Source organism: Sebastes umbrosus, chromosome 19 (genome assembly GCF_015220745.1).
Source record: "Sebastes umbrosus isolate fSebUmb1 chromosome 19, fSebUmb1.pri, whole genome shotgun sequence".
In the NCBI taxonomy this organism is placed as follows: Eukaryota; Metazoa; Chordata; class Actinopteri; order Perciformes; family Sebastidae; genus Sebastes; species Sebastes umbrosus.
In genome coordinates, this window is record NC_051287.1 from 2,001,195 (window position 1) to 2,025,376 (window position 24,182).

The 24,182-nt window shown below is 37.2% G+C and overlaps 3 protein-coding genes across 3 annotated transcripts; 1 reads left to right on the forward strand and 2 right to left on the reverse strand.

Moving 5' to 3' along the window:
* Positions 1 to 340: 340 nt before the first annotated feature.
* Positions 341 to 6,091, reverse strand: nudcd3 (NudC domain containing 3). Its single transcript, XM_037753733.1, has 6 exons — positions 5,687 to 6,091; positions 4,333 to 4,652; positions 3,089 to 3,221; positions 2,868 to 3,011; positions 2,593 to 2,781; positions 341 to 1,408 (listed from the first exon to the last, which is right to left on the reverse strand). Exons 1-6 carry the CDS (start codon positions 5,921 to 5,923, stop codon positions 1,298 to 1,300), a joined length of 1,134 nt encoding a protein of 377 aa, XP_037609661.1. The 5' UTR covers positions 5,924 to 6,091; the 3' UTR covers positions 341 to 1,297.
* Positions 6,092 to 6,303: 212 nt separating this feature from the next.
* mrps24 (mitochondrial ribosomal protein S24) lies at positions 6,304 to 9,163 on the forward strand. The gene is made up of 4 exons (XM_037753736.1): positions 6,304 to 6,415; positions 7,841 to 7,918; positions 8,204 to 8,315; positions 8,549 to 9,163. Exons 1-4 carry the CDS (start codon positions 6,392 to 6,394, stop codon positions 8,830 to 8,832), a joined length of 498 nt encoding a protein of 165 aa, XP_037609664.1. The 5' UTR covers positions 6,304 to 6,391; the 3' UTR covers positions 8,833 to 9,163.
* An 853-nt stretch (positions 9,164 to 10,016) lies between these two features.
* gnsb (glucosamine (N-acetyl)-6-sulfatase (Sanfilippo disease IIID), b) lies at positions 10,017 to 23,202 on the reverse strand. The gene is made up of 13 exons (XM_037753726.1): positions 22,884 to 23,202; positions 22,129 to 22,188; positions 20,664 to 20,867; positions 18,167 to 18,232; positions 17,964 to 18,062; positions 15,720 to 15,887; positions 14,931 to 15,013; positions 13,962 to 14,080; positions 13,770 to 13,873; positions 13,591 to 13,692; positions 13,400 to 13,510; positions 12,124 to 12,234; positions 10,017 to 12,019 (listed from the first exon to the last, which is right to left on the reverse strand). The coding sequence occupies exons 1-13, from the start codon at positions 23,058 to 23,060 to the stop codon at positions 11,870 to 11,872; spliced, it is 1,554 nt and encodes a 517-aa protein (XP_037609654.1). The 5' UTR covers positions 23,061 to 23,202; the 3' UTR covers positions 10,017 to 11,869.
* Between the last annotated feature and the right edge of the window lie 980 nt (positions 23,203 to 24,182).

Below are 24,182 nucleotides of genomic sequence, written 5' to 3' on the forward strand. Positions count from 1 at the left end.
TAGTCTTTTACCTGTTTATGCACTTTAGAATGAGTTCATAAACTATAATTAGTTAATATAATTTGTTTATTAGTTAGTATAAAAGTATAATTAGTTAATTCAACATGCTGACTCAGCCGGAAAACCTCCGACACGGGCCGACTACCACTACCAGGGACACACCACAAAAACTAGACCGACAGACGCTCATCGACGGCACAAAACTGTCTGTCGGCTTGATTTTACTAAGTATACTGAGGTCACTTGCTGATAAATTGAGTAAGCTCTATCCGCTGATGAAGACCGCGAGATGCGTTTAAAGACTCTTGAAAGAGTTAGTAAGAAAGTGGAGGAACTTTTACTTCAAAAGAATGAGCTTTAATGTTTGATATTTAACAAGTCTTTTATTTAACAAGAGTTTTGTGTTTGGTTGTGAGGCAGCTGAAGCAGAGAAACAGCATCCAGTCGTCCTTTTCCATGTTGTAATATCGTCCATCTGCTGTTCTTATTATAATAGATGAGAAAATAAGAGACCATAGGACAACGTCATGGCTTTATATGACTGAAGAGGACGTCTGAACCAAAAGATTTGTCTTCAGTTGGAGAGTGACAGATTCAACCAGTAACAAGAAGTCGGTTTACATCCACCTGTTTTTATGAGCATTGTCAATCTGCGCATAAAATAAAACAAAAACAAACCGGATATATGGTGAAACGTTGGCGTATCCATTAAAACGAAAAGCAACAGAAACACTGAAGAGCTGAAAACACGATGGAGACTGTAACCTTCCTCACATTAATACATCACGTTTTCTACCGTTTGAGATGCGTTATAATAAGAACCGGATACCGGACTCTAAGACGGTGCCCACAAAACGTTTTCTAGCTTCCAGTTTTACTTACAAACCAGCCGTTTATCTCGATGAATCGACTCCTGACGTCAACATGAGAGCAGTTTGCAGATTTTCTGGCAATTTGTTTAAAATCTGCGCTACATTTGGAAGGAAACCTGCCGACTGAGAGACGACTAAATGCTCAACAGTTTGGGGGAATTGTTCTGAGAATGAAAACTGAAAATGATCACTAATGTAGGCACTCATGTAGAGTTCTTAAATAAAGAGCAAAACTGTTAACAAAGCAGACATATTTATCAGATTTCATACTGCCAGAACATCAAATAAAGGTTTGATATAATGACGTGTCCTCGTCTTCTTCAGTTCTGCTCTCACAGTTTAGGACCAAACAGACGTCCAGCAGGCAGGTAAACGTTTACTTCGAGCAGCTCTGTGAATGAACCAGGATCGGTTCACGTGTGGCTTCAGAACTGCACAGCGCTGGCCGGGATGTCGAACATGGAGGGGTCGAACTGCTGCCCTTTGAACGGCGAGCCTTCGGCGTCCCAGCCCTTCTTCAGCATGTCGTGCACCTTCTGTGGAGAGAAAGAGATGTTGATGATAAACCCCACAGTGCCATCTAGAGGTGATGTTACTGACCAGCAGAGCAAATGATGATGGAACATAAAAACAACTGATTCAGACAGTAGACAGTTTTTCTATCAGTGAGTTTAACTGGCTTCTATTCAGTGTAATCATTCACTGCTTTCACCGCTGTACACGACAGTTCTTCTAGTTCCAACAAACCCAACAGAGTGAGACGTCGTCTTCTCTCTAGCGGATCGCGTCACGTTGATTTCAGGAGTCACATTTTCCAGTGAAACTTTCAGTCGCATCATATCAATAATTTAAGCTCATGAATGTAATATTATTTTCTAACCAGGACTTTCAGTATTTGGATCAAGTAGTTCATGAAAATAAGAAGAATTCAGATGACTACAGCTGTTATTTCAATGTGTCAGATACATATTTAATCAACATTTAAGTAAATATTATGGAGGACGGAACCTGCCAAAATCAACAAAAATAATCAATAACTAAATCAATAACTAAATAAATGACTCAATAAATAAATAAATAAAAATGTCATTAAATGTAGCAAAAATAATATTAAAAAATAAATGTAGCCATTAATTAATTGATGATAATAATAATGATTTAATTTGACCTTTTATGTATTTATGTTGTATTAACTTTTAAATTTATTTATTTATTTTTGCATTTATTTTTTAATTATTTATTTATTTTTGCATTTTCTATATATTTATTTATGCATTTATTTTTGCATTTTTTTTACAAATTTATGTATTTATTTATGCTTTTATATATTTATTTTGTAATTATTTATTTTTGCATTTTTTATATATTTATTTTGTAATTATTTATTTTTGCATTTCTTATATATTTATGTATTTATTTATGCTTTTATATATTTATTTTGTAATTATTATTTTTGCATTTTTTATATATTTATGTATTTATTTATGTTTTTATATATTTATTTTGTAATTATTATTTTTGCATTTTTTATATATTTATGTATTTATTTATGCTTTTATACATTTATTTTTTATTTATTTCTGCATGATTTCCCCTTTGCATTTCACCTATTATTTATTTCCCCAAACTCATTTATTTCTGTTTTCTTAGTAGCAGAAAGTCGTTCAAAATTGTACTAAGTACAGTACTTGAGTAAATGTACTTAGTTACTTTTCCTTACCATTTCGTGACTCTGTGGTTTTCCCTGCAGCTTCTGATGGTAGTCGAAGGAGAGTCTGTCCAGAACGGCGTGCTCCTCGTCGTCTACCGTCGCCATGGAGCGCTCGCGGTTGATTTGGTTTATATCGATCTCCGCTTCTCCTTTCAGCACCGCGTTCCACCAAACCTCCGAGCTCTTACTGAGCGACATCTGGAAGTCAAAGACAGGGAGGTGAATTAAAAGATGTTCATTTAAAAGCTGGACACAGATCTAGCGATGTGTGTGAGTTTACTCACGACCACGCAGCTTCCCGGCTCCAGACTCCACAGAGAGTTCTCAGTGTTGATCTTGTGGGTGAACTCTCCCTCCATCAGGGTTTTCTCTTCAGCTCCCTCCTTCACGCTCACCTGCAGTCTGCTGGGCTGTAGACTGACTCTGACCTGAGGACACGACCGGTATGAGACATGAGAGCTGAGGTATTCCTGGTATGTGAGGCGGAGGGATAGACGGAGTTTACCTGTCGGCCTTTAACAACCGTCTTTGGCACCAACACGCGGATCTCCACGTCGGTGTAGTCCTGAGACCAGCTGTAGTTCTCCCTCACAGCCCCGTTGTAGCTCTCAGGGTCCGACTGGAGCTTCTCCCGACTCCTGAAACACAACAAGCACACGTACAAAGATCATTTAATAACCCATGATATGTCAAATGTTCTGTGCTCTAATGCCTCCCCTGTAATGTCTTTGACATTCATGATAGATTACCGGAATTTAAAGGGATAGTTCACCCCCAAATCAAAACACATATTTGCCCTCTAACTTGTAGAGCTATTTATCAATCTAGATTGTTTTGGTTTGAGTTGCAGAGTGTTGGAGGTATCGGCCATAGAGATGTTACTCAAGATAATACATTTGTTGTGAGCAGTTTCATGCAGGAACTATATTCTTTCTACCGAATTATATCCGCCAACCGTATCACCGCACAGAGGGAAGCATCTATACTGATAGCTCACCAAGCATCACTGAGCTAGCTAACGTTACTGCTCAGCTCTCTTTGTCACAAGCACGAGCCTCTCGTCCATTAGGCCTTTCCCATTTCCTAGTTTCTACCTCCTCGATTCCTTTCCTCGACTCCTCTCCTCACGTCTTAGTCCCTCCCACGGGAGATGCAAGCGGAGGAGGAGAGGAAGAGACGTGAATGTGTCAGATACATATTTAATCAACATTTAAGTAAATATTATGATGGAACCTGACAAAATCAACTAAATAAATGACTGAATAAATAAATAATTAAAAATGTCATTTGATGTAGCAAAAATAATATTAAAAATAAATGAAGTCATTAATTAATTGATAAAATGTGACATGAATTGATGTTTCTGTTTTAATCTGCTTCTTTATTTATAATAATAATAATAATAATAATAATTAAATTTTACCTTTTATGTATTTATTTTTATTAACTTTTAAATGTATTTTTTTGCATTTATTTTTTAATCATTTATTTATTTTTGCATTTTTATATATTTATTTATGCTGTTATATATTTTTTTATTTTTTTATTTTTGCATGTTTTTCCCTTTGCATTTCACCTATCGTCCATTAGGCCTTTCCCATTTCCTAGGTTCTACCTCATCGATTCATTTCCTCGACTCCTCTCCTCGCGTCTTAGTCCCATGAATATGACATGTGGCACAGCTGCATCGTCTGTCCATTGTTTTGTTATACTGCTGTATTTCATGTGTAAACAGTGGAGGTCACTCACTCTTCTGCTGAGGCTGTACTGGCTGCAGCTGCCTGGTCTCCCGCAGCCAACTGGTCTGGACCTCTGCTGCTGCTGCTGCTGCTGCTGCTGCTGGCGGGCTGAGGTCTGGCGGTCGCTCCTGAGGAGGCCGGAGCTGAAAGAGCAGCTGGAGAGCAGCTCTCCTCTGCGCTCTGCTCCTCCGTCTCCTCGGGAGGCGAGTCGGCGACGATCTCCAGCTCTTGAACCGCCGGAGGAACGCATCGACTCTCCTCTCTCTTCTGCAGCTCGCTCAGCTGCCGCTCTCTGTCGTGCTCTGCCAGCTTCTCAAACAGCTTAAACGTCTGAAGAGGGAATAAAAGATTATTACAGATGAATTTTAACTCATTCACACATCTTTCATCAGACAGGAGGAACTAAACTAGCTGCTGTTGGCTCACTGTAGCACAGGATCTGACACGTTTAGCAGATTTAAAATTAATGTTTTTCGTTAACAATTATTCTCAATCTTGTTCCTAATGAAGAGAAATCTATTTCTGTGGTGTCGACTCATTCACTGCCTGTGTATATACACTCAGTGTCCAGTTTATTAGGTCCACCTAAAACTAAAGCAATCTATTACAACAAATCCTCCTTCATGAAGGTTATTATGACATAAAATAGTGCAGAAATTAAAATATAGGAATGAAATAGTATATATAAAATAGAAAGAATATAAATTTATAAAAAACAATAAACATTAGCCAGATAAATAAATAAATAAATAAAGTTAAAAGTCAGACTAAAAATGTGAAATACGAGAAATAATTAGCCAGATAAATAAATAAATAAATAAATAAAGCTCAGTTAAGAGCCAGACTAAAAAGGTAAAATAAAATAAGAATTAGCCAGATAAATAAATAAACAATAAGCTAGATAAATAAATAAAGCTCAGTTAAAAGCCAGACTAAAAAGGTAAAATACGAATAAATAAATAATTAGCCTGATAAGTAAATAAATAAATAAATAAATAAAGCTCAATTAAAAGCCAGAATAAATATCAACATTCTCTGCTGCCCCTATCTATCTATCTATCTATCTATCTATCAGTAACCTTATTGAATGTGAATGTTTAGTGGTTAATAATATAAATATATATAAATATAAATATAAAAATATATATAAATATATATATAAAAAAATAAATATATATATAAAAAAATAAATATATATAAATATATATATAAAAATAAATATATATAAATATATATATAAATAAATAAATATAAAAACAGGTGCAGAGTCTGAACTAACTGAACTGGTCTCTCCTCCTCGTGTTGTTGTTGTCATGACACTGAACCCATCCAGCAGTTAACTACCATGTTGACAGACGCTTCACCTTGAACACCATCTTCTCCGCCGCCCCGGGAGGGAAGCCCATCATCTTGTCCGCCGCCCCGGGAGGTAACCCGGTCACCTGGTCGTCGGTGCTCCGCAGCAGCCGGTAGAAATCCGTCTTTCGGTACAGAAACCCGAAGTAGACCTGCAGGAAGTCCCGGATGTTGCCGACGTGCTGCAGGATGCCGAGCAGAGCGGTGTCGTACATCTCCGTCATCTGCAGCGGCGGCGACGCCATGAGGGCTTTTAACGGTTTAACTAGGTTCACTAAACTCTAAACTATCTCACTATCTGGTTTAAAGAGCGAAATAAAGCGTCTTTTATTAAGAAATATGAGTTTATAAATGAGTAGGACTCGCTGGGAGACGTTTCATGCGCTTCTCCTTCCAGAACAACAGCAACACATCCGGTTCAGAATTTCAAAATAAGTGCACCATTTCTACAATCACGTAAAATTCTACACAATTAAGCACACAAAAACAACAAAAACATAAATATAAAGACATAGTAATGTACTATGTATACTTTGACACCACAAATAACTATTACAACAAATTTATTGAAAGCTAGTCGTTCTTTATTTTTTTTATTATTTTTTATTTTTTCTCTATCCGGTTGGTGCAGCTCAACAGTCGTCCGGGTGGAAATAGATGCCCAACTGTCTGATAAATAGTTCCAGTGTACAGGCAGCTTCATATTAAACAGCATGGCGGCGTCCTTGAGGTTGTTGGTAAGAAAACATAATATTTAAACGTTTAATACGTTTCTATGAACTCATGTTTACATCTTAACATACCTGTAACATACCTGTAATATACCTGTAATATACCTGCGTGTCTGTGTTTAGTCAGCTGTTCAGTTTCACAGCGTGTTTATTTAGAAGATAACAGTTTAACCTGCTGCTACATAACTACTACTCCTTCTCCTTCAATATGTCTTTATTAACATATGCGGTTTGTTTAACACATCAACCTTAGCTATCAAAAGAGACATTTTAGGCAAAAAGAAAAAGAATAAATCTGTCTGGAGCCGCAAAACATGTGATCATTGTGATGAAGGTAACACAGTTTATACTCTAAGTATATAGAATATCAGTCTAATGCAGTGAGGGCCAAAGAGACAATGTACTACAGAGTATTAGGGCCACATTGAGGGAAAACACATCTGAGATTTACACAATAAAGTCAGAATATTAAAAGAATAAAGTTGTAATATTACGAGAAAACATTTTGTAATATTACGAGAATAAAGTCATAATATTACGAGATTAAAGTCATAACATTACGAGATTAAAGTCATAACATTACGAGATTAAAGTCATAACATTACGAGATTAAAGTCATAACATTACGAGATTAAAGTCATAACATTACGAGATTAAAGTCATAACATTACGAGATTAAAGTCATAACATTACGAGAAAAAAAGTCATAATATTACAAGAAAACATTTTGTAATATTACGAGAATAAAGTCATAACATTACGAGAATAAAGTCGGAATATTATGAGAATAAAGTCATAGGTTTACAAGAAGAAGAAAACAAAAATAACATGTAAAGTACTACTTTATAATATTACGACTTTTTTTTCTCGTAAACTTCTGACTTTATTCTTGTAATATTATGACTTTATTCTGGTAATCTCAGATTATTTTTTTTCCTCAATGTTGCCCTAATACTCCGTCGTACCGTCGTACCATAAACCTACAACAGGTACGAGGGTGGTACATGCAATAGGTGGTGTTGCCTTCATTATGAGGCTCAAATACGTTTTGCGGCTCCAGACAGATTTTTTAAATTTATTTTTTGGCCAAAAATGTCTCTTTTGATAGTAAAGGTTGCTGACCCCTGACCTCGGGTGTCTCCCCTTAACTGAACATTAAAGAAGCATTCTTGTTCTTTTTGCAAAAACAGACATTCATAGATGCAAATGTTTTATTTCAACACTTTTCTTGTGTCTTATTGTGGATAAATGACAACGTAAAGTGTGTTAAAATGTATAACCAAAGGTGGATAACCAGTTGGGCTAAACTGGGAACTGCAACTGAATCATCATTTCACAAGCTCAGCTCTTACTGATCCTGATTAGATCCTGTGAGGCCTCCTGTTCTCAGAACTAGTCGTAGTAATCTGATGGTTTATTTCCCCTCTATAGAGTTCTTTATCCAGGTCCGGCTCATTATGCAGCTCCTCTGGAAGCAGAGCTCTCCACGTCACTGCAGCGTGCTGCAAGGTAAACACTCCAGACTCATTCTAATTAACCTTATATAGGTTAGGTTCACATTATTCTGAGTCTGTCTTAAAACAGTCCTCACTTGTCCATATGAGCTAGATATGTAAGTAGATATCTCCCAGAGTTACAGTCTCTGAAGTGCAGAGTTCTTTGTATATTTGGGATTTGTACGATGGCGTAACTCAGCACTAGTGAGCACTCTTGCTTTTGGATCGAGGCTCATCGTGTAGTTATCAGTTTGCTTTACTGACATTTCATCCTCTTTCTTTCTCTATTGTTTTCCAGAACAAAGCAGCTCGTGTCCGAGTGGGGAAAGGAGACAAACCTATAACCTATGAGCAAGCACTTCCACCTCATTACATCGCCCACCGCAAAGGATGGCTGTCACACAATACCAGTGAGCACGACCACGACCACGACCACGACCACGACCACGACCACGCTCCTTAAAGAGCAACTTAACAGTTTGAATCTAGTGTTTGTAAAGATGTAAACACAACAGGACTTGTGGGAAAGGAGCAAAGCATGCAGAGACTATTTTTAATCGGTTTAAAAGTTGTATTAGGCGATATACTTAAAAGTGGATTGATTGCTGTATACTCTGTAAACTCTCCTTCCTGTTTCTTCTAGGTAACCTGAAAGGAGAGGAGGGCGCAGCTGACCGGACCATAGAGGACGTGTTCATAAGACGTTTCATGTTCGGGACCTTCCACGCCTGCCTGGCCAACGAGATCGTGATCAAACGACGCGGCAACCTGCTCATCGTGTGCGCTTTAATGATCCAGAAGTTACCTCCGCAGAAGTTTTACTTCTTGATCGGCTACTCGGAGTCGCTGCTGTCGCACCTGTACAAATGCCCCGTCAAGTTAGAGATTCAGACGCTGCAGGATAAAGCTGTGTACAAGTACCTCTAATGTTGTACTAATACTGAATGTTTCTACTAGAGATGTTTTACCACCAGATGGATTCTGCTCTTGTTCTTCAGCGTTATTGCTTTTGTGAAATAAATGCTCAGATTTAAATAAACATGTGTTATTGAAACATCATGCCTGATATTGTTAAACATATATAGCAACTACAAGGTTTAATAAACTGTATGTATGTATGTATATACTGCAGCTCCAGTTCACTCTGATTCAACTGTTATTTACATTTGGAAATGTCATCCTTTTATCTATGAGCGGTGGAAGTAACAAATATTAATTGATAAAAAATTGAGGCGATAATAAATGCATTTAAATTGAACAACAGAGCCGTAAAAATTGATGGGAATTGATAAATTATCAAGTGATTTGATTAATTTAAAGCCTGATATGATGAAAACAGAACCACGTTTCATCATTTTCACCATCTTACATTCATCATTCACAACACTAAATTGCCAATTATTGAATTCACATGCAGTTTCATCACCTCAATTTTTGTTACTTCCATCCCTCATGTTTATCATCATAATATAATAATATCTTTATTTATAATTACTCACCAAAACAAATTATAAAGTGCTTCACATCGCAAGAAAGGAAACATAAAACATATTGCAACACATAAAAACAGCAATACAAGTAGAGTAAGTAGATGAAATCAGGGAAGGCGGTGCAATAAAAGTATGTTTAAGCTTTAATTTAAAAGAAGCCTCTAACTCAGCCGAACGTATCAGGGTTTGTAAGTCAGGGGAAAAGTTAATACCGGCTGGAGGCCTATAAGATACTTCAAAGTTAAAATATCAGGTTGCATTTTATACATCTTGTTCATTAATGCACATTACTCCAGAAGAAGAAGATTACACTTAGTCCCCCTTTTTAGCATTTATAAGCAGTAAATAAACATTTAATAAGTGGTTTATAACACTCTGTAATGTAGTTGTAAGTAGATATGTGTTTATTAATGTATAACTTCTCCTGTGGACATCCATACCTGGAGGCTGCTGTATAAACAGACAATAAATGACAACATAATGCACATGAAATGTCTTTACAACTACATTAAATTGTGTTATAACCTCTTTATTTAATGTTTGTATACGGTTTATAAATGCTAAATAGTACATTGTACTTATGCTGTGTGACACCTAAAAGAAAAATATCCACATGACAAGTTCATTTAAATGCTTCTTTTGATTTATTGTTAATTTCATCACAGTGCAAATACATTCACATTTAAGGCACGTGAGCCTCGTCAGTGCAAACACAAGGCACACGGGATCAGAGCGTTTCGTTTCATCATGTTACCTGGTGAAACTTCCAGCTCACAATTACAAAACACGCATCGAAAAATATCACAGCCCTTTTTATTCCATCTTCCTTTTTAATTAAAAGGCTCAATAATATAAATGTCATCATTAATACTCCGTGTAAAATATCAAACAGCAGGATTAAAAATTAAAACAAAGTTGTGTGTGAGGCACAAAAGACTTCAACTTCTTTCATTAGAAGTTCTGCAGAGATAAAAGTTCAACAATATTTAAGAGCTGAACTCTAAATAAGTTCAGCTTAAAGAGACAGTTTGACATTTTGGGAAATATGAAGCTGCAGCTGGTTAAACGCTTAACATAAAGACTGGAAACAGCTCGCCTGGTTCTGTCTAAATGTTATAAAATCCACTTTGCAGAACCTCTAAAGCTCACTGATAAACACTTTATATCATGTTTGTTTAATTCACACAAAAACTGACATGTCAAAACATCAAATTGTAGTTTTATGGTTGTCTATGTCAAACTATTCTTGCCAAGAAACCGTTCCAAACATACCGTTAACCTCCGTTAAATTGCAAATTATCATTTTTACACTTCAGTTTTTGTTTTGAATTAAACAAACGAGACATAACGAGGTGATTAGTGAGCTTTAGAGATGCAGATAGGTGGATTTTGATATCTTTAAACAGCTGTTTTCACACTATTTTCTGTGCTAAGCTTTATACTGAACGGACAGACGTGACTTTCTGATGGCGGGTCCGTACAAAAACGTGTAAAAATACAAGTAATATTTATATAACTACAAGGACTATTTCTTATTTCCCAACCAAGAAATTGTTTGGCACAAAACCCCTCCAGTAAAGCGCAGAAGTGGCCAGCTGTTTCCCCGTTTCCAGTCTTTATGCTAAGCTAAGCTAAGCTTGAGTGATATCAATCTTCTCAGCTAACTCTCTGCAAGAAAGCAAATAAGTGTATTTTCCCAAAATGTCGAACTCTTCCTTTAGAGATGATTGGATTAACAACAGCTAGTAAACCTTTGGTTGTGTATCGTTTAAGAACAAGAAAGTTTAGATGACATTTTGAACCCCGAACAGTCAGTAAAGAACAGAAGTTTATAGTGCAGTTTATATGCAGAGATCTGCACAATATGGACTGTGTGAGGAGTTTATCTCAAATATAAAAGAATTAAAAAAACCCTAAGAACATTTTCACAGCAGATATTTTGACTCGTCGTCATAAGAAAACTACAGTAAACATTAAAGGAGAAGTTTGACAGTTTGGGAGATTCTGGTGGAGGGTCCGTACGAAAACGTGTATATCTCAAAACTTCAATTAATAGCCCGGCTCTTATTTGCTTCAATCGGTGAACTCAACCGGCGTCTATAGATATATTTACCGGTGAAGAAGTCTCCTGGCGGCGAGGAGTGAAGCAGAGGGACCGTGACAAACTAGCGTATTTCCCAAAACGTCAAACGTGTCCTTTAACGACGGCTCCGTTCTATTCAAGTGTCCCAGTAAACCATGACAGAGTGACAGTGAGCCAGCATGCACAATACCAGGACCCTGAAACTGAAGCAGCTGAATAGAATCCAGCCATCATTTAACTTTTCCTGTTGAGACGAGTCAAAACGGGAAACAGGGTTATAAAAAAAGGTCGATCCAACCGTCACGCTTGTGGTAAAAGTTGACCAAACAAGTCGGATAAACCAACCCCATCTCGTAGAAATGGCAGCTTCCTGGCGTGCGTTGCCTCGTGGTTACTTGGTGTCGCGGCAGCTGTCGCCCTGACAGGACTGGAGCTTTATGAGCCGCTGGTTCATCGCCTGCAGGACGGCCGGATCCACCTTCTTCACGATGTTCTCCAGCTGGTGGGGGTCTGACGTCAGGTTGTACACTTCCACAAACGACTGGGGACACAAAGAAGAAGAAGAAGAGGAGACGCTGAGCTTCGTCACATCTGTTGTCACATAAAGGACTCAGACTACATGTACTGTATGTCATCATGCTGTACCTCACTGTCTGCAAACTCGCAGTATTGCAGGTTGTCTTTGCCGTCGAGGGTCCTGACGCAGGCGTAGGTGTTGTTGTAGGCGTCTTCGCACACGCAGTCCGGGAAACATTGCTGAAGAACAAAAGAATTATTCTCATTAAAAAAATATTTTTATAGGAACAACGGTTGGCAAAATGAATACGGGTTAACTACATCTTTTTCTGTTTATTCTTTATTAATTTATTTATTTTATGTTTTATTTATTTTGTTTATTTAATGATTTAATGTCATTTATTTATTTGTAACCCTTTAAAAAAAATTGTAATTGATATGCAATCTATATTAATACAAATAACAAAATATAACAGAATCATTTTTCATTTACTTTAACATTTATCTGTTAATTTATTTCTGTATATATTCAATTCAATTCAATTTATTTTTATATAGCGTCAAATCAGAAAGGACTATAGGATATATGTATTTATTTTTTTGCATTCAAATTACTTTATTTTTTTCTGTACATTTTAAATATATTTATTTCTATATAATGTAATTTATTTATTTATTGCATTTAAATTACTCTATTTTTTCTGTGAATTCTTAATTTATGTAATTTATTTATTTCTATGTAATGTAATTTTATTTATTGCATTTAAATTACTCTAATTTGTCTGTAAATTCTTAATTTATTTATTTGTATATAATTTAATTTATTTAAATTTTATCCCTTTACTTTTCCTTATTTTTTTCCCTATTGCCTGTGCTATTCCTTGAAAGGCCAAGCTGTCAATCAACTAGCTTTGGATGGGCCTTCCTGCCCAGGTTGAGTAGTCAATACCTGCTCACATATACTATACTTTAAATAAAAAATAATAAGTAATTTACATGCAAAAAATACATATATTTATATTTATATATATTTTTTTTAATTAAAACTGCATAATGACCTCAAAGGCCATTATGCAGTTTTAATAATGTGCTTTATGCCGTCATAGGTTGAGGTGACAACAACATTGCTGCCAATCACAGGAACAGGATTAACAGGTTTATCTAAAAGTTTCCTCATGAACTGTTTTGGAGGATTTCAGTCTGAAGGTCATACCCTGTTTGGTGTTTTTATTAATAGGTTTAAAGGGTAGAGTTTGTCCTGCTGTCATGTAATAGTAGACATTCAAATTCCCATTGATATTCCATTTCTGCTTGATAAATGACTTGAACAATGAACCGAAAGTCTCGTTTCTGATTGGTTTTCTGTTGATCAATAGTTAAACGTCTTATTGACAGATTGACTCACGGACAGTCCGGGGCCCAGTTTGGGACAAGCAGGATCTGTAGTCGGATGTCCCTCTCCGTTGTATTCGACGAGGAAGAAGGGACGAGCGGTGCCGTTACGCAGCGACGGGGCCTGACAGGAAGACAAGTTCACGTTTTTTTAAGACTGAGGAAACGGTAACATTTAGGAAAAGATGTAAAGAAGCAGCTGACCATCTGAGAGAGGAACGACTGTCCGTCCACGTTCACGGTGGACAGGTTGACACCAGATATGTCCAGTATGGTGGGAGCCAGGTCGATGTTCAACACCGGAGCCTGAAGGAACAGAAATCATCTTAAAACAGACTGAAAATAAGGATTAACAGATCAAACTATGTGTGTGTTTGTCAGACCTGCAGCGTCTGCTTGGGTTTGATGCCAGGACCGCGGACCATGAGCGGGACCCTGATGTCAAACTCATACAGCTGCCTCTTATCAATGGGAAGAGAGAACTGACCTGAGAACAGCGAGGACATTGGGATTACTGTGAGGCAGGAAATATACACGGTATTAGATGATCAGAGGACCAGAGGAGGGACTCGGACCTGTGTGGTAGCCGTTGTCAGAGGTGTAGAAGATGTAGGTGTTGTCCAGCTCCTTGATGCTGTCCAGCTTTTTGACCAGCAGCTCCACCATGTCGTCCACAGATAACAGCGTCTGCCACCTGCAGGACGCGTCGACATTTACATTTCTTAAAGAGGCTTTTTAACGCAACTTATTTCTTTAACACATTAACGCAACTTGTGATTTTTAGGTTGTAACGGCTCAGTTTTAAAACTAGAGTGAAGATAATGGTATCATATGAAACTAGAAAAACCTGATGAATCCATCAGTCCAACCATGTCAGACTAGCTGGTCATGAAGGAGGTTAAATAACGCTCCAAACTTACGCTAAATTTTGGTGAGGAAAAACTGTCATGTCCATGTTCAAAGGGGTCCCTTGACCTCTGACCTCCAGATATGTGAATGTAAATGGGTTCTATGGGTACCCACGAGTCTCCCCTTTACAGACATGCCCACTTTATGATCATCACATGCAGTTTGGGGCAAGTCATAGTCAAGTCAGCACACTGACACACTGACAGCTGTTGTTGCCTGTTGGGCTGCAGTTTGCCATGTTATGATTGGAGCATATTGTTTTATGCTAAATGCAGTACCTGTGAGGGTTTCTGGACAATATCTGTCATTGTTTTGTGTTGTTAATTGATTTACAATAATAAATATATACATACATTTTGCATAAAGCAGCAGATTTGTCCACTCCCATGTTGATAAGAGGATTAAATACTGGACTAATCTCCCTTTAAGGTTTATTTTGAACAGATAAAAAAAATGTGTGATTAATTTGTGATTAATTTGTGATTAATCGCGATTAACTATTTGAATTGATTGACAGCCCTAATTCAAATATAACCTCTAGTTAATCAGAATTGATGAGATATTTCAGTCTAAACCAACGTGTTGAATTCACTACACAGCGTGGCTGAAAGAAGAGATCTGTTCATCAGTTGTACCTTTGCCTGTAGGCGCTGTCCAGGTAGGTGAGGGTGGTTTCTGGCATCGGGTTGACCGGCTGACGCAGCAGCCAGTGTTTGTCCTGAAACACACACAAATACAGATTATATATATACAGATTATATATATATATATATATATATATATATATATATATATATATCTGTTTAATTTTCCCTTTTATTTATTTGTTTTTATGAATACTTAATACTATTTTTATTAATATAGACAGCCCCCTCGTTTGCATGAGGAAGAAATGCATAAAGAAATGTGTAAAGAAAAGAATACAGAAATAAATAAATTTAGGGAAATAGATAAGGGGTGAAATGCAAAAGGAAAATCGTGCTTAAATAAATAAATTTAAAAATGAATATAAAAAAATGCAAAAATGAATAAATAAATCTAAATGAAAGGCAAAAGTAAACACATAAATCTAAAATAAAAAATAAATAAATACATAAACAAAAAGGAAAGTTAAACAGAAGTGTAAATGAATAAGGGAATTAATACAAAGATAAATAAATACAAAAGCAAATTAAAACAGAAATATCAATTTATGTCACAATTTATCAATTAATTAATGAATATGTTTATTTAAAATATTATTTTTGCTGTATTTAATGACATATATTTATTTATTTTGTATTATTAGTATTTATATATATATATATATATATATATATATATATATATATATATATATATATATATATATATATATATATATATATATATTAAAAGAGCAGCTATCATATTTAATCATGTTTGATGTCAACTCTTGGACACACCTTCCCCGGTTTGTCAAAGCTGCCGTCTCGAGGGGCTTTAACGTCGTTGAACTCCTTCTGGTACTGCGGCGCCGCCGTCCAGGGCGAGTGAGGCGCTGGAGGAGACAGCATCAGGAAGAAGGGATGCTGGGGACTCCTGTCATCCAGGAAGTGGAGGGACCGGTTCGTCTGGTTCCAGGAATAATAAAACGAGACTGAGTACATGTCTCATTTGATTAAAGACTAGAGATGGGGAGATAAACAACAACAACAACAGCAGCGTTGTTGTTTGTCTGAATCAGGATCAGATACGAGGAAACAGACAGTGATGGTGTTTAAACGACTTCAGGAGAAACTCAGCTGGAGTGAGCTGAGAGAACAGCTGATGGAGGGATGATCTGTGAGTCATTATCACCACAGGATGTGTAACAACAGCTGGTCAGATGCTGCTAAACACACGCTGTTAGATGTGACTGATGCGCCCAGGCTGTGTTACATCAGCCCTTTCAATGCTCACACTATTAATGAACTCTTTATGAAACTAAACGTCGTGTCAATGAGTCAGACGAACTACATGTTTCTGCCCTTTTTCATTTAAATTTCAATCCAGTTTTTTGTTTGTTCTTGTAATACTGAAAAGCTTAAAAGTTTGCAACCACTATTTTGCTGTAAAGATGTACAGTATACCTGATATAGGCCTCAGATCCTTAGACCCTGTCCTGCTTAATGCACCAAAAACTCAGACAAAGATGTACCATGAAGCCGTTTTCTGACGACTGACATCACTTGAGGCTTTTAAGCGACTGATAAAAACTCTCCTTCAACTTCAACGTTATTGTCCCCGAGGGAAAATTTGTCTTGCCGCTAGGTAACACACCGAGACGTAGGCACACGCTCTCAGGTACAAAAAAACACAATAAAATACATGAATACGTCGAGTGACAACAGGAAACCCGTAATAACCATCATCATCATCATCATCAGCCCCCGGTAGTTAAATGGAGAACAAATCATCACTTGGGTCATTTGGTGGGAGAATTAAAGGACTTGTTTAGCCTGTTAGACCCGGCCTTTGGGAATCTAATGGTGCATGTCCACAGTGTCATTTTTGATCACCTCTCTTCCCAGGATTAGACCTCCAGACATCTGATTGGACGAATGCTTTCCCTCCGTGTGCTGCTCCCGGCTTTCAAACCGGAACCAACACGGCGGCTCGTTTGGAAACTTTTTTATCTCTTATTTTACGAAAAGAGAAGTTCAGCGAAATGTGTTTCTAAAAACATTTTGTGTATAAATAAGCCATGCAGTCGCTGAATCTGTCTTTATTTTAGATCGACAACAGTTAGTTTAAAAGTTTCTAGGGAGTTTCCAGAGGCGGCGAGTTGCCTCAGGCGCCCCTGATTTGCATAAATTAGCCTAGACATCAACTTTATGCAAATGAGGAGCAGCCAATGTAACGCTCAGTCACTCGAAACGCAACACTACGCTACCAGAATGCATTGCATGGCTGCTTACATAGACAACTAGAATGGGAAGTATGTAAATGATCCTGTGGACATGAAGCATAAATCCCCGTCCGGAGGGTAGGACCTCCATACAGACGATGAGGAGGACACTGTCAAATATCTTGAGCCTTAGAAAGCGCTCTCTTATTGAAGATATGAGACAGATCAGGAAGTTTAACACCAGTGATCTTAAGTCCTAAAGTCCCCCAATTTTATTGAAGTGCAACACTAAATCAAAGGAGTACATGTGTTTCGTTAAAGTCCTTGCGGCTGATAAAAGTACAATCATTACTGAAGTTCATTTACGAGCCAGCAGCGACGGTGACGAGAGAAAGTTCAGCTCTCGTAAACTGTATTTACAGCAGAATAAACAGCTGGTTACGCAGAAAGACTCATCAGTCACCTGATGAGGACGACCTGCAGCATGAAACCACGTTCTCTTTAGGTATCCATGAACAGAAGACATTTAAATAAAAACACAAAGAAGCCAAACGTCTCCATTCAAACACTCTAAAATATACTTAAAAGGCATTAAATTAACTCATTAATAGCCTGTTTGGTTGCCGTTCTAGTCCACCATCCAGCTGTTGATGATTAATCGTTCACACTGCTGACTGGCAGACAAAGAATGTCGGATTTCTGTGACAGCAGCTGATTCAGACAGTTTGGAGGTCTCATATCGTCCCATAAACCTTCACACACGTGTCCCTATACATGTCCTAATGCATGACATACTGCTGAGAGACAGTCATTGACTTACTATGAGGTCAGTGAGGTAGTCCTTCTCATAACTGTCTGTGTGCTTTTCTTCTTTGCCGTTGACAGAAAGCGTGTAGTTGTAGTACTGCGAGTTCCCCACCTGTAAGCATAAAGCAGAGGCTGTGACAACAGAAGTACCTGGAAATACACAGTAGTAGTACTTGTGTGCGTGTGTGTGTGTGTGTGTGTGTGTGTGAGACTTACCAGTGCATGCCACTGGTCCCAGCCAGGTGGAACATGGCCGACGTCTCCTTCGTCTTTCTTTCCATACTGATGGCAGAAAAAAAAAAAAATCACAACCTTGTGAAAGTTTGTAAAAAGTCTACAACTTGGAGCTAAATGCTAACATCAGCATGCTTACAATGCAGGTATTTGGTCAAATGTTGACCTGATGATGGCGCTAGACCAGGGGTCAGCAACCTTTACTATCAAAAGAGACATTTTAGGCAAAAAAAAATAAAAATCTGTCTGCAGCCGCAATACATGTGATCATTGTGATGAAGGTAACACAGTTTATAGTCTAAGTATATAGTGTATAAGTCTAATGCAGTGAGGGACAAAGAGACAATGTACTACGGAGTATTAGGGCCACATTGAGGGAAAAAACATCTGAGATTTACAGAATAAAGTCATAATATTACGAGAAAAGATCAGAATATTACGAGAATAAAGTCATAACTTTACGAGAATAAAGTCGTAATATTACGAGAATAAAGTCATAGGTTTACTAGAAGAAAAAAAAATGACATGTAAAGTACTACTTTATAATATGACGACTTTTTTTTCTCGTAAACTTCTGAATTTATTCTCGTAATATTATGACTTTATTCTCTAAATTAATTTTTTTCCTCATTGTGGCCCTAATACTCCGTCGTACCGTCGTACCGTCGTACCATAGACCTACAACAATGATAAATAAAAATGAAATGTAAACAAAAGAACAGTTAATCATTTCCACTACTTTTTTTTAGAAATCTAGATGAAAAATCCGAGGATCACCAGAGTTATTATAATTCATCCTGAAGGGAACATGAATGATGAACAGAACTTCATGACAATCCATCACATAGCTGTTGAGATATTTTGAGTCTGGACCAAAGTGGTGGCCCATCACGGCCACGTTGAGAAGCTAGCATGACTAAAAGAACACTGTTGTTGATAAGATGACTCAGATTCTGCAGTATGAAGATTGTGATAGTGTGTTACAGGAAGCAGACGTGGTTGAGGCTGCTGCAACAGCTCCGCCTGAGGTGGCTGAAGGTGGTTGAGGGCAGCTATATTAGTATAGAGAGCTACAGGAATGAGTCCTAAACCCAGAAATGAGTTAGCATTTTAGCACCTTCGGTTCCCACGTCTGGTAGTCAGTGGGTTTTTAGATAGATGTCTGAAATAAGGTCTGTCGTTAACACAAGCTGAAGAGATTTAAACATAAAATACATCAATAAAAATCTCACTGGTGAATGTTGAAGCCTTTATGTGTCTTAAAAAAGGCAGTTGCTAACAAAATGAGACGACTAAACAACTCGTCCTCCTTTACAGCCTCGTTGTGTTTACTCACGCTCATGCGACTGTGGTGTAGTTTGTTTATAGCCTAACGTTATCTTTTTACTTCTGACAAAATGCATATAAAAAAATCATAAAGTGGTGTTCATGTGTGGAGATTATCTTGCTGAACAAAACGTGTGAGTATCATAAACGTTTGTTTGCCACAGAGTTTATTGTCTGCAATAATCCAAAACCCAGTGGAACAATCTCATTGGCTGTTTGTGGAGGGAACCAGGGTGATGCTAACCTCCTGGTTAACACTCTGTCATCCTGTTACACGTGGCCCTGAAAGGCCCCGACCCGACAACACTGACTGAATTATACCAACAACTACTGGATGGCTTTCCATGAAACACTCAAACTGTCCTCCTCAGGAAGATGTAATGACTCTGGTGACCCCTTAACTTTTCATCTAGCGTCACCCTAAGGTTGATATTTCTGTTTTTGAACCATAGACTATAGAAAAGAAGTGGACGTAGTCACCGTGACGTCACCTATTGGTTTGTGGACTGACATTTTGAAGCCTTGAGTTCAGCATTTTGGCCGTTGCCATCTTGTTTTTTTGCAACCAGAAGCGACACAAGGGGGCGGAGCTAAGACAACCGAACACTGAATAAGACATATTTAGGCGACCAAAAATGTTATAATTAACTTTGATGAAGTGAAAACACACTGTGAAAGGGTTAAAGTTCTAAGACGAAAACATGAACAACTCCCAGACCGGACAACGCCGTAGTAGCGACCTGTCAATCACGAGGTAGCCCCGCCCTAAAGCATCCCCTGCTTTATGGTCTATTTGACTCTAAATGGGACCATAATTTACTAAATGAACATCATGCTGTACTGAAGAAGACTTGAAACTAGAGATTGAGACCATAAACTCATGATTACAATGTTTATAGAGGTAATAAATCAAGAGAGAAGTCGGCTCATTTTCTCATAGACTTCTATAGAACCAGACTTCTTTTAGCAACCAGAAGAGTCGCCCCCTGCTGGCTGTTAGAGAGAATGACAGTTTAAGGCACTTCAGCATTGGCTTCACGTCTTAGACCCGGAGGTTGACCACTGGTTTTGAGTGAAATTAGACTCTTAGTACTGTTGTGAAAGTGCCCAACCACCATATGTTGAACCCAGAACTTTTATAAACTGTTCAAACCTGGTTGAGATATTTGCCAGCGAAGAAGGTCTGGTACTTCTGCTTGCTGAGGTAGATTGGGAAGGCCGAGGTCTCGGGTCCTTTCTGCCACAGCGTGCTGGAGCAGTTCCCAGTCAGCGAGTTGTTCCTCACCATGTGGTTGTGGGGGTACTGACCCGTCAATATGCTGCTCCGGCTGGGGCAGCACAGCGGCGAGACTGTAAACTTTAACGGGAGGAGGAGGAGGAGGAGGAGGAAGCGAGAGCGGCGACAGAGGAAGAGGAAGAACAGGGGGGGACGGAGAGGGAGAAAAACAGATGATGAAAGAGATGCGTGACAGCGGAGAGGAGGATGTAACTCAGTTTTCAGTTTCAACATCTTAAAACATGTGAAATCATAGGTGAGTGGAAGAAACACTCCTTTACTTTAAGTACAGAAGTATTATCAGCTACATCTACTTAAAGTATCATCAGTTAAAGTACTCATTGTGCTCGTACGGAAAAAAAACCGCAAACACCGGAGTTTTAAAACTAAACTGGGGTCAGCAGCATTTTCTCCGTCTTAGGGGCTCGAAAACGCCGGAGTAGCAAAAGTTCTGCATTTTAAAACGTATTTGTGTCGATGTAGCATAAGTTCTAATATCTGTTTTCAGTTTTAGGACTGTTCAGTAGTCCTTGCTTCTTTGTGAAATGAAACTTGAGCAGTTTAGAGGGGAAATTACTGTGCTGACAACTCATCTGTTCATCTGCTGACACCTCATGTGCTGAAATCTGAAGTAGGGCTGTCACGAGAACCGATACTTTGGTACCAAGTAAAGTCGATGCCAAACTTCTGAAAATGTCCTTGAGATTATAGAAAACCCTCCCTGATAACGCTACGCTGAGAACAACAAATCCACGTTGAAATCGGCAGAAGGAGAGCTAGTTAACGTTAGCTACAGCTAACATTAACAGAGACTGTGATGTGTTCAAGCTCTATTCAGTAAAAATTAACATTGAACAAAGTTATAACGTTATCATGATGCGTTCAAATGTAATCTTGTGAAATTTAGTTTTTGGAGAGGCAGATCATCAGGGATTAATAATAAATTTGCAGAAAAACAGTATGCAAATGGTAATAAAGCAGTGTGCTTTGAAGTATTTAGTATTTTACTGTGGTATTGAATTGGGTATCGAGAATCGTGGAATTTCACTAGTATTGGTATCGACCACTACTAAATTTCTGGTATCGTGGCATCCTTAACCTAAAGCATGACAACCTAAAAAGGTTGATGTAATCTTTAGAAATATGTTGTATTCCATAAACATATCTTGTGATTTTATGTAGAATATTAATCTGAAAAGTATCAAAAACTGTCAATTAAATGTAAGTGGAGTTGAAGTATTAAGTGGCATAAAGTGGAAAGTAAAAGTACCTATAAGTTGTACTTAGGTACAGTACTTGAGTAAATGTATGTGTATACTTTCAGCTAGGTAAATGTACTTACAGCATTCACAAATGTTGCTCCTGCGTCTCCTATTAAGGCTTTAGCTTTCTTCATGGGGGTCTGCAGAACAGAAACAAGAACAGTTACAACATGTGAATGAGCTCAGATTATGGCTCTATAAAAAATAAATGAAAGTGGAAATGATAAAAAATGAAGATGGTTTTTCTAATGGATTTCCACTTTAATGAACAATTATATAACATGACAAATAGAATTCAGAAGAAAACTTCATCTTTCCTGGGAAGAGTGTCGCTATGTTGCAGTATTAGCATGTGACGTCACGAGAGTGCTTGTTGGCTCGGCAGAGTTACAAAAGCACTACTTTATTCTATAACAGGTGATTTATGTGGATATTTAGGTGATAAAAACACCATAAAGTGTGATAATATGACTAAATTTAATGCTAGGTTGCTATAAACACACATGTACAGGTGTGTTTTTACAGGTGGCAGCATTAGAAGTCACTATAAACTCTTTTAAGATCAATAACAGAGGATTTATGTGGATATTTAGGTGATTAAAAACACCATAAAGTGCAATAAGATGACTCCAAACTTAATGCTAGTTTGCTAAAAACACACATTTACAGGTGTGTATTTACAGGTGTGTATTTACAGGTGTGTATTTACAGGTGAGTATTTACAGGTGAGTATTTACAGGTGTGTATTTACAGGTGAGTATTTACAGTTGAGAGCATTAAGAAGTCACTATAAACTCTTTTTAAGATCAATACCAGGTGATTTGTGTGCACTCACCATGCCCCCCAGATGAACATCCTGGTCGTCGGTGAGGATGAGGATGATGTTGCTCGGTTTGTTACCTGCAGCAGCAGCAGCACACCTGACGCAGCAGGTGAGCAGCAGCAGCAGCAGCAGCGTGAGGAGTCTCTGCCTGGTTCTGGGGGGTCCAGATCTGCTCCTCGAAGCTGCCATTAGGCCCACAGCTGCACCACTAACACACTCTCTGGTGGAGGACTGGAGTTTCGTTTCCTGCTCTGTGGAGGGTGTAGTGTAGTGTGGAGGGGGTGTAGTTGTTGTGCAGCTGGACAGAGAGTGAAGTTTGAGGAAGTGGAGTCGAGTTGTTGGAGGTCATATGATCAGTGACTGAGAGGGGAGGAGTAAACACTGAGGACACACTGTACAACCAACCTGATGAGCACTACAACTACTTTATATATTAAAAAAAACTTTAAAAAAAAACAAGATTGATATATTACTCACTTTTAACAACTCCAATTTGATATAATTAATTATAATTAATTAATAATTTAAAAAATATATAATTTGGTTAACATCTTAGCAAAATATAAAATATAAAAATAATATAAAAAATAAATGAAATAAAATATAATTAAATAATTCATAATTTCTCAATAAAGTAAAAAAAAATCCCATTGATTAAAAAAGTACAACATAATAATTATAATTAATTAATTAAAAAAATATATATATTTTGATTAACATCTTAGCAAAATATTCTATCAATATAATGAAAAAAACTCAGATTAAAATCTGATTATTTAGTGTCTGCTAAACAAATTGATTTGATTTTTCATATTATTTTTATGCTGCGAAATATATTTACTGCAATTTTTATAATGAAAAATTAGATCATGTATGCTCCAAGTAATGGCTTTTGTATTAAATAAAAAAATAAATGAAATTAAATATAATTAAATAATTCATAATTTCTCAATAAAGTAAAAAAAAATCCCATAAATTAAGAAACTACAACATGGAGTTTATATTAAGAACCTTTAAAATAAGGATTTATATATTACTAAATTTCTCAGCAGATGAAATTTATATAATCATTTGATTAATATATATTGGCAAAATATTATATACATGAAATTAAAACAATACCCTCCTTTTGTACTTTTAATGATACCGATTTTATTTGACTACTTATAAAACCCAAAAATTATAAATTGGCAAAAAAGATTTACTTAAATGTATTGTATTGCATTTTCTCAATAAAAAAATCCCATAAATTAAAAAACAACAACATGGACTTTATATTAAGAATCTTTCAATTAAAAGATATCAAAGATT

Excerpts from the sequence above, each read along its gene's own strand:
- mrps24 (XM_037753736.1), top strand. The coding sequence starts at position 6,392 with ATGGCGGCGTCCTTGAGGTTGTTG. Across the intron at positions 7,919-8,203 it reads TCACTGCAGCGTGCTGCAAG|AACAAAGCAGCTCGTGTCCG; the intron begins GTAAACACTCCA and ends ATTGTTTTCCAG. Across the intron at positions 8,316-8,548 it reads ATGGCTGTCACACAATACCA|GTAACCTGAAAGGAGAGGAG; the intron begins GTGAGCACGACC and ends TGTTTCTTCTAG.
- gnsb (XM_037753726.1), bottom strand. The coding sequence starts at position 23,060 with ATGGCAGCTTCGAGGAGCAGATCTGGACCCCCCAGAACCAGGCAGAGA. Across the intron at positions 12,235-13,399 it reads AACTGGGCCCCGGACTGTCC|CAATGTTTCCCGGACTGCGT; the intron begins GTGAGTCAATCT and ends TTTGTTCTTCAG. Across the intron at positions 12,020-12,123 it reads GCGAGTTTGCAGACAGTGAG|TCGTTTGTGGAAGTGTACAA; the intron begins GTACAGCATGAT and ends TTGTGTCCCCAG.
- nudcd3 (XM_037753733.1), bottom strand. The coding sequence starts at position 5,923 with ATGGCGTCGCCGCCGCTGCAGATGACGGAGATGTACGACACCGCTCTG. Across the intron at positions 2,782-2,867 it reads AGCCGGGAAGCTGCGTGGTC|ATGTCGCTCAGTAAGAGCTC; the intron begins GTGAGTAAACTC and ends TTTGACTTCCAG. Across the intron at positions 1,409-2,592 it reads AACCACAGAGTCACGAAATG|AAGGTGCACGACATGCTGAA; the intron begins GTAAGGAAAAGT and ends TTCTCTCCACAG.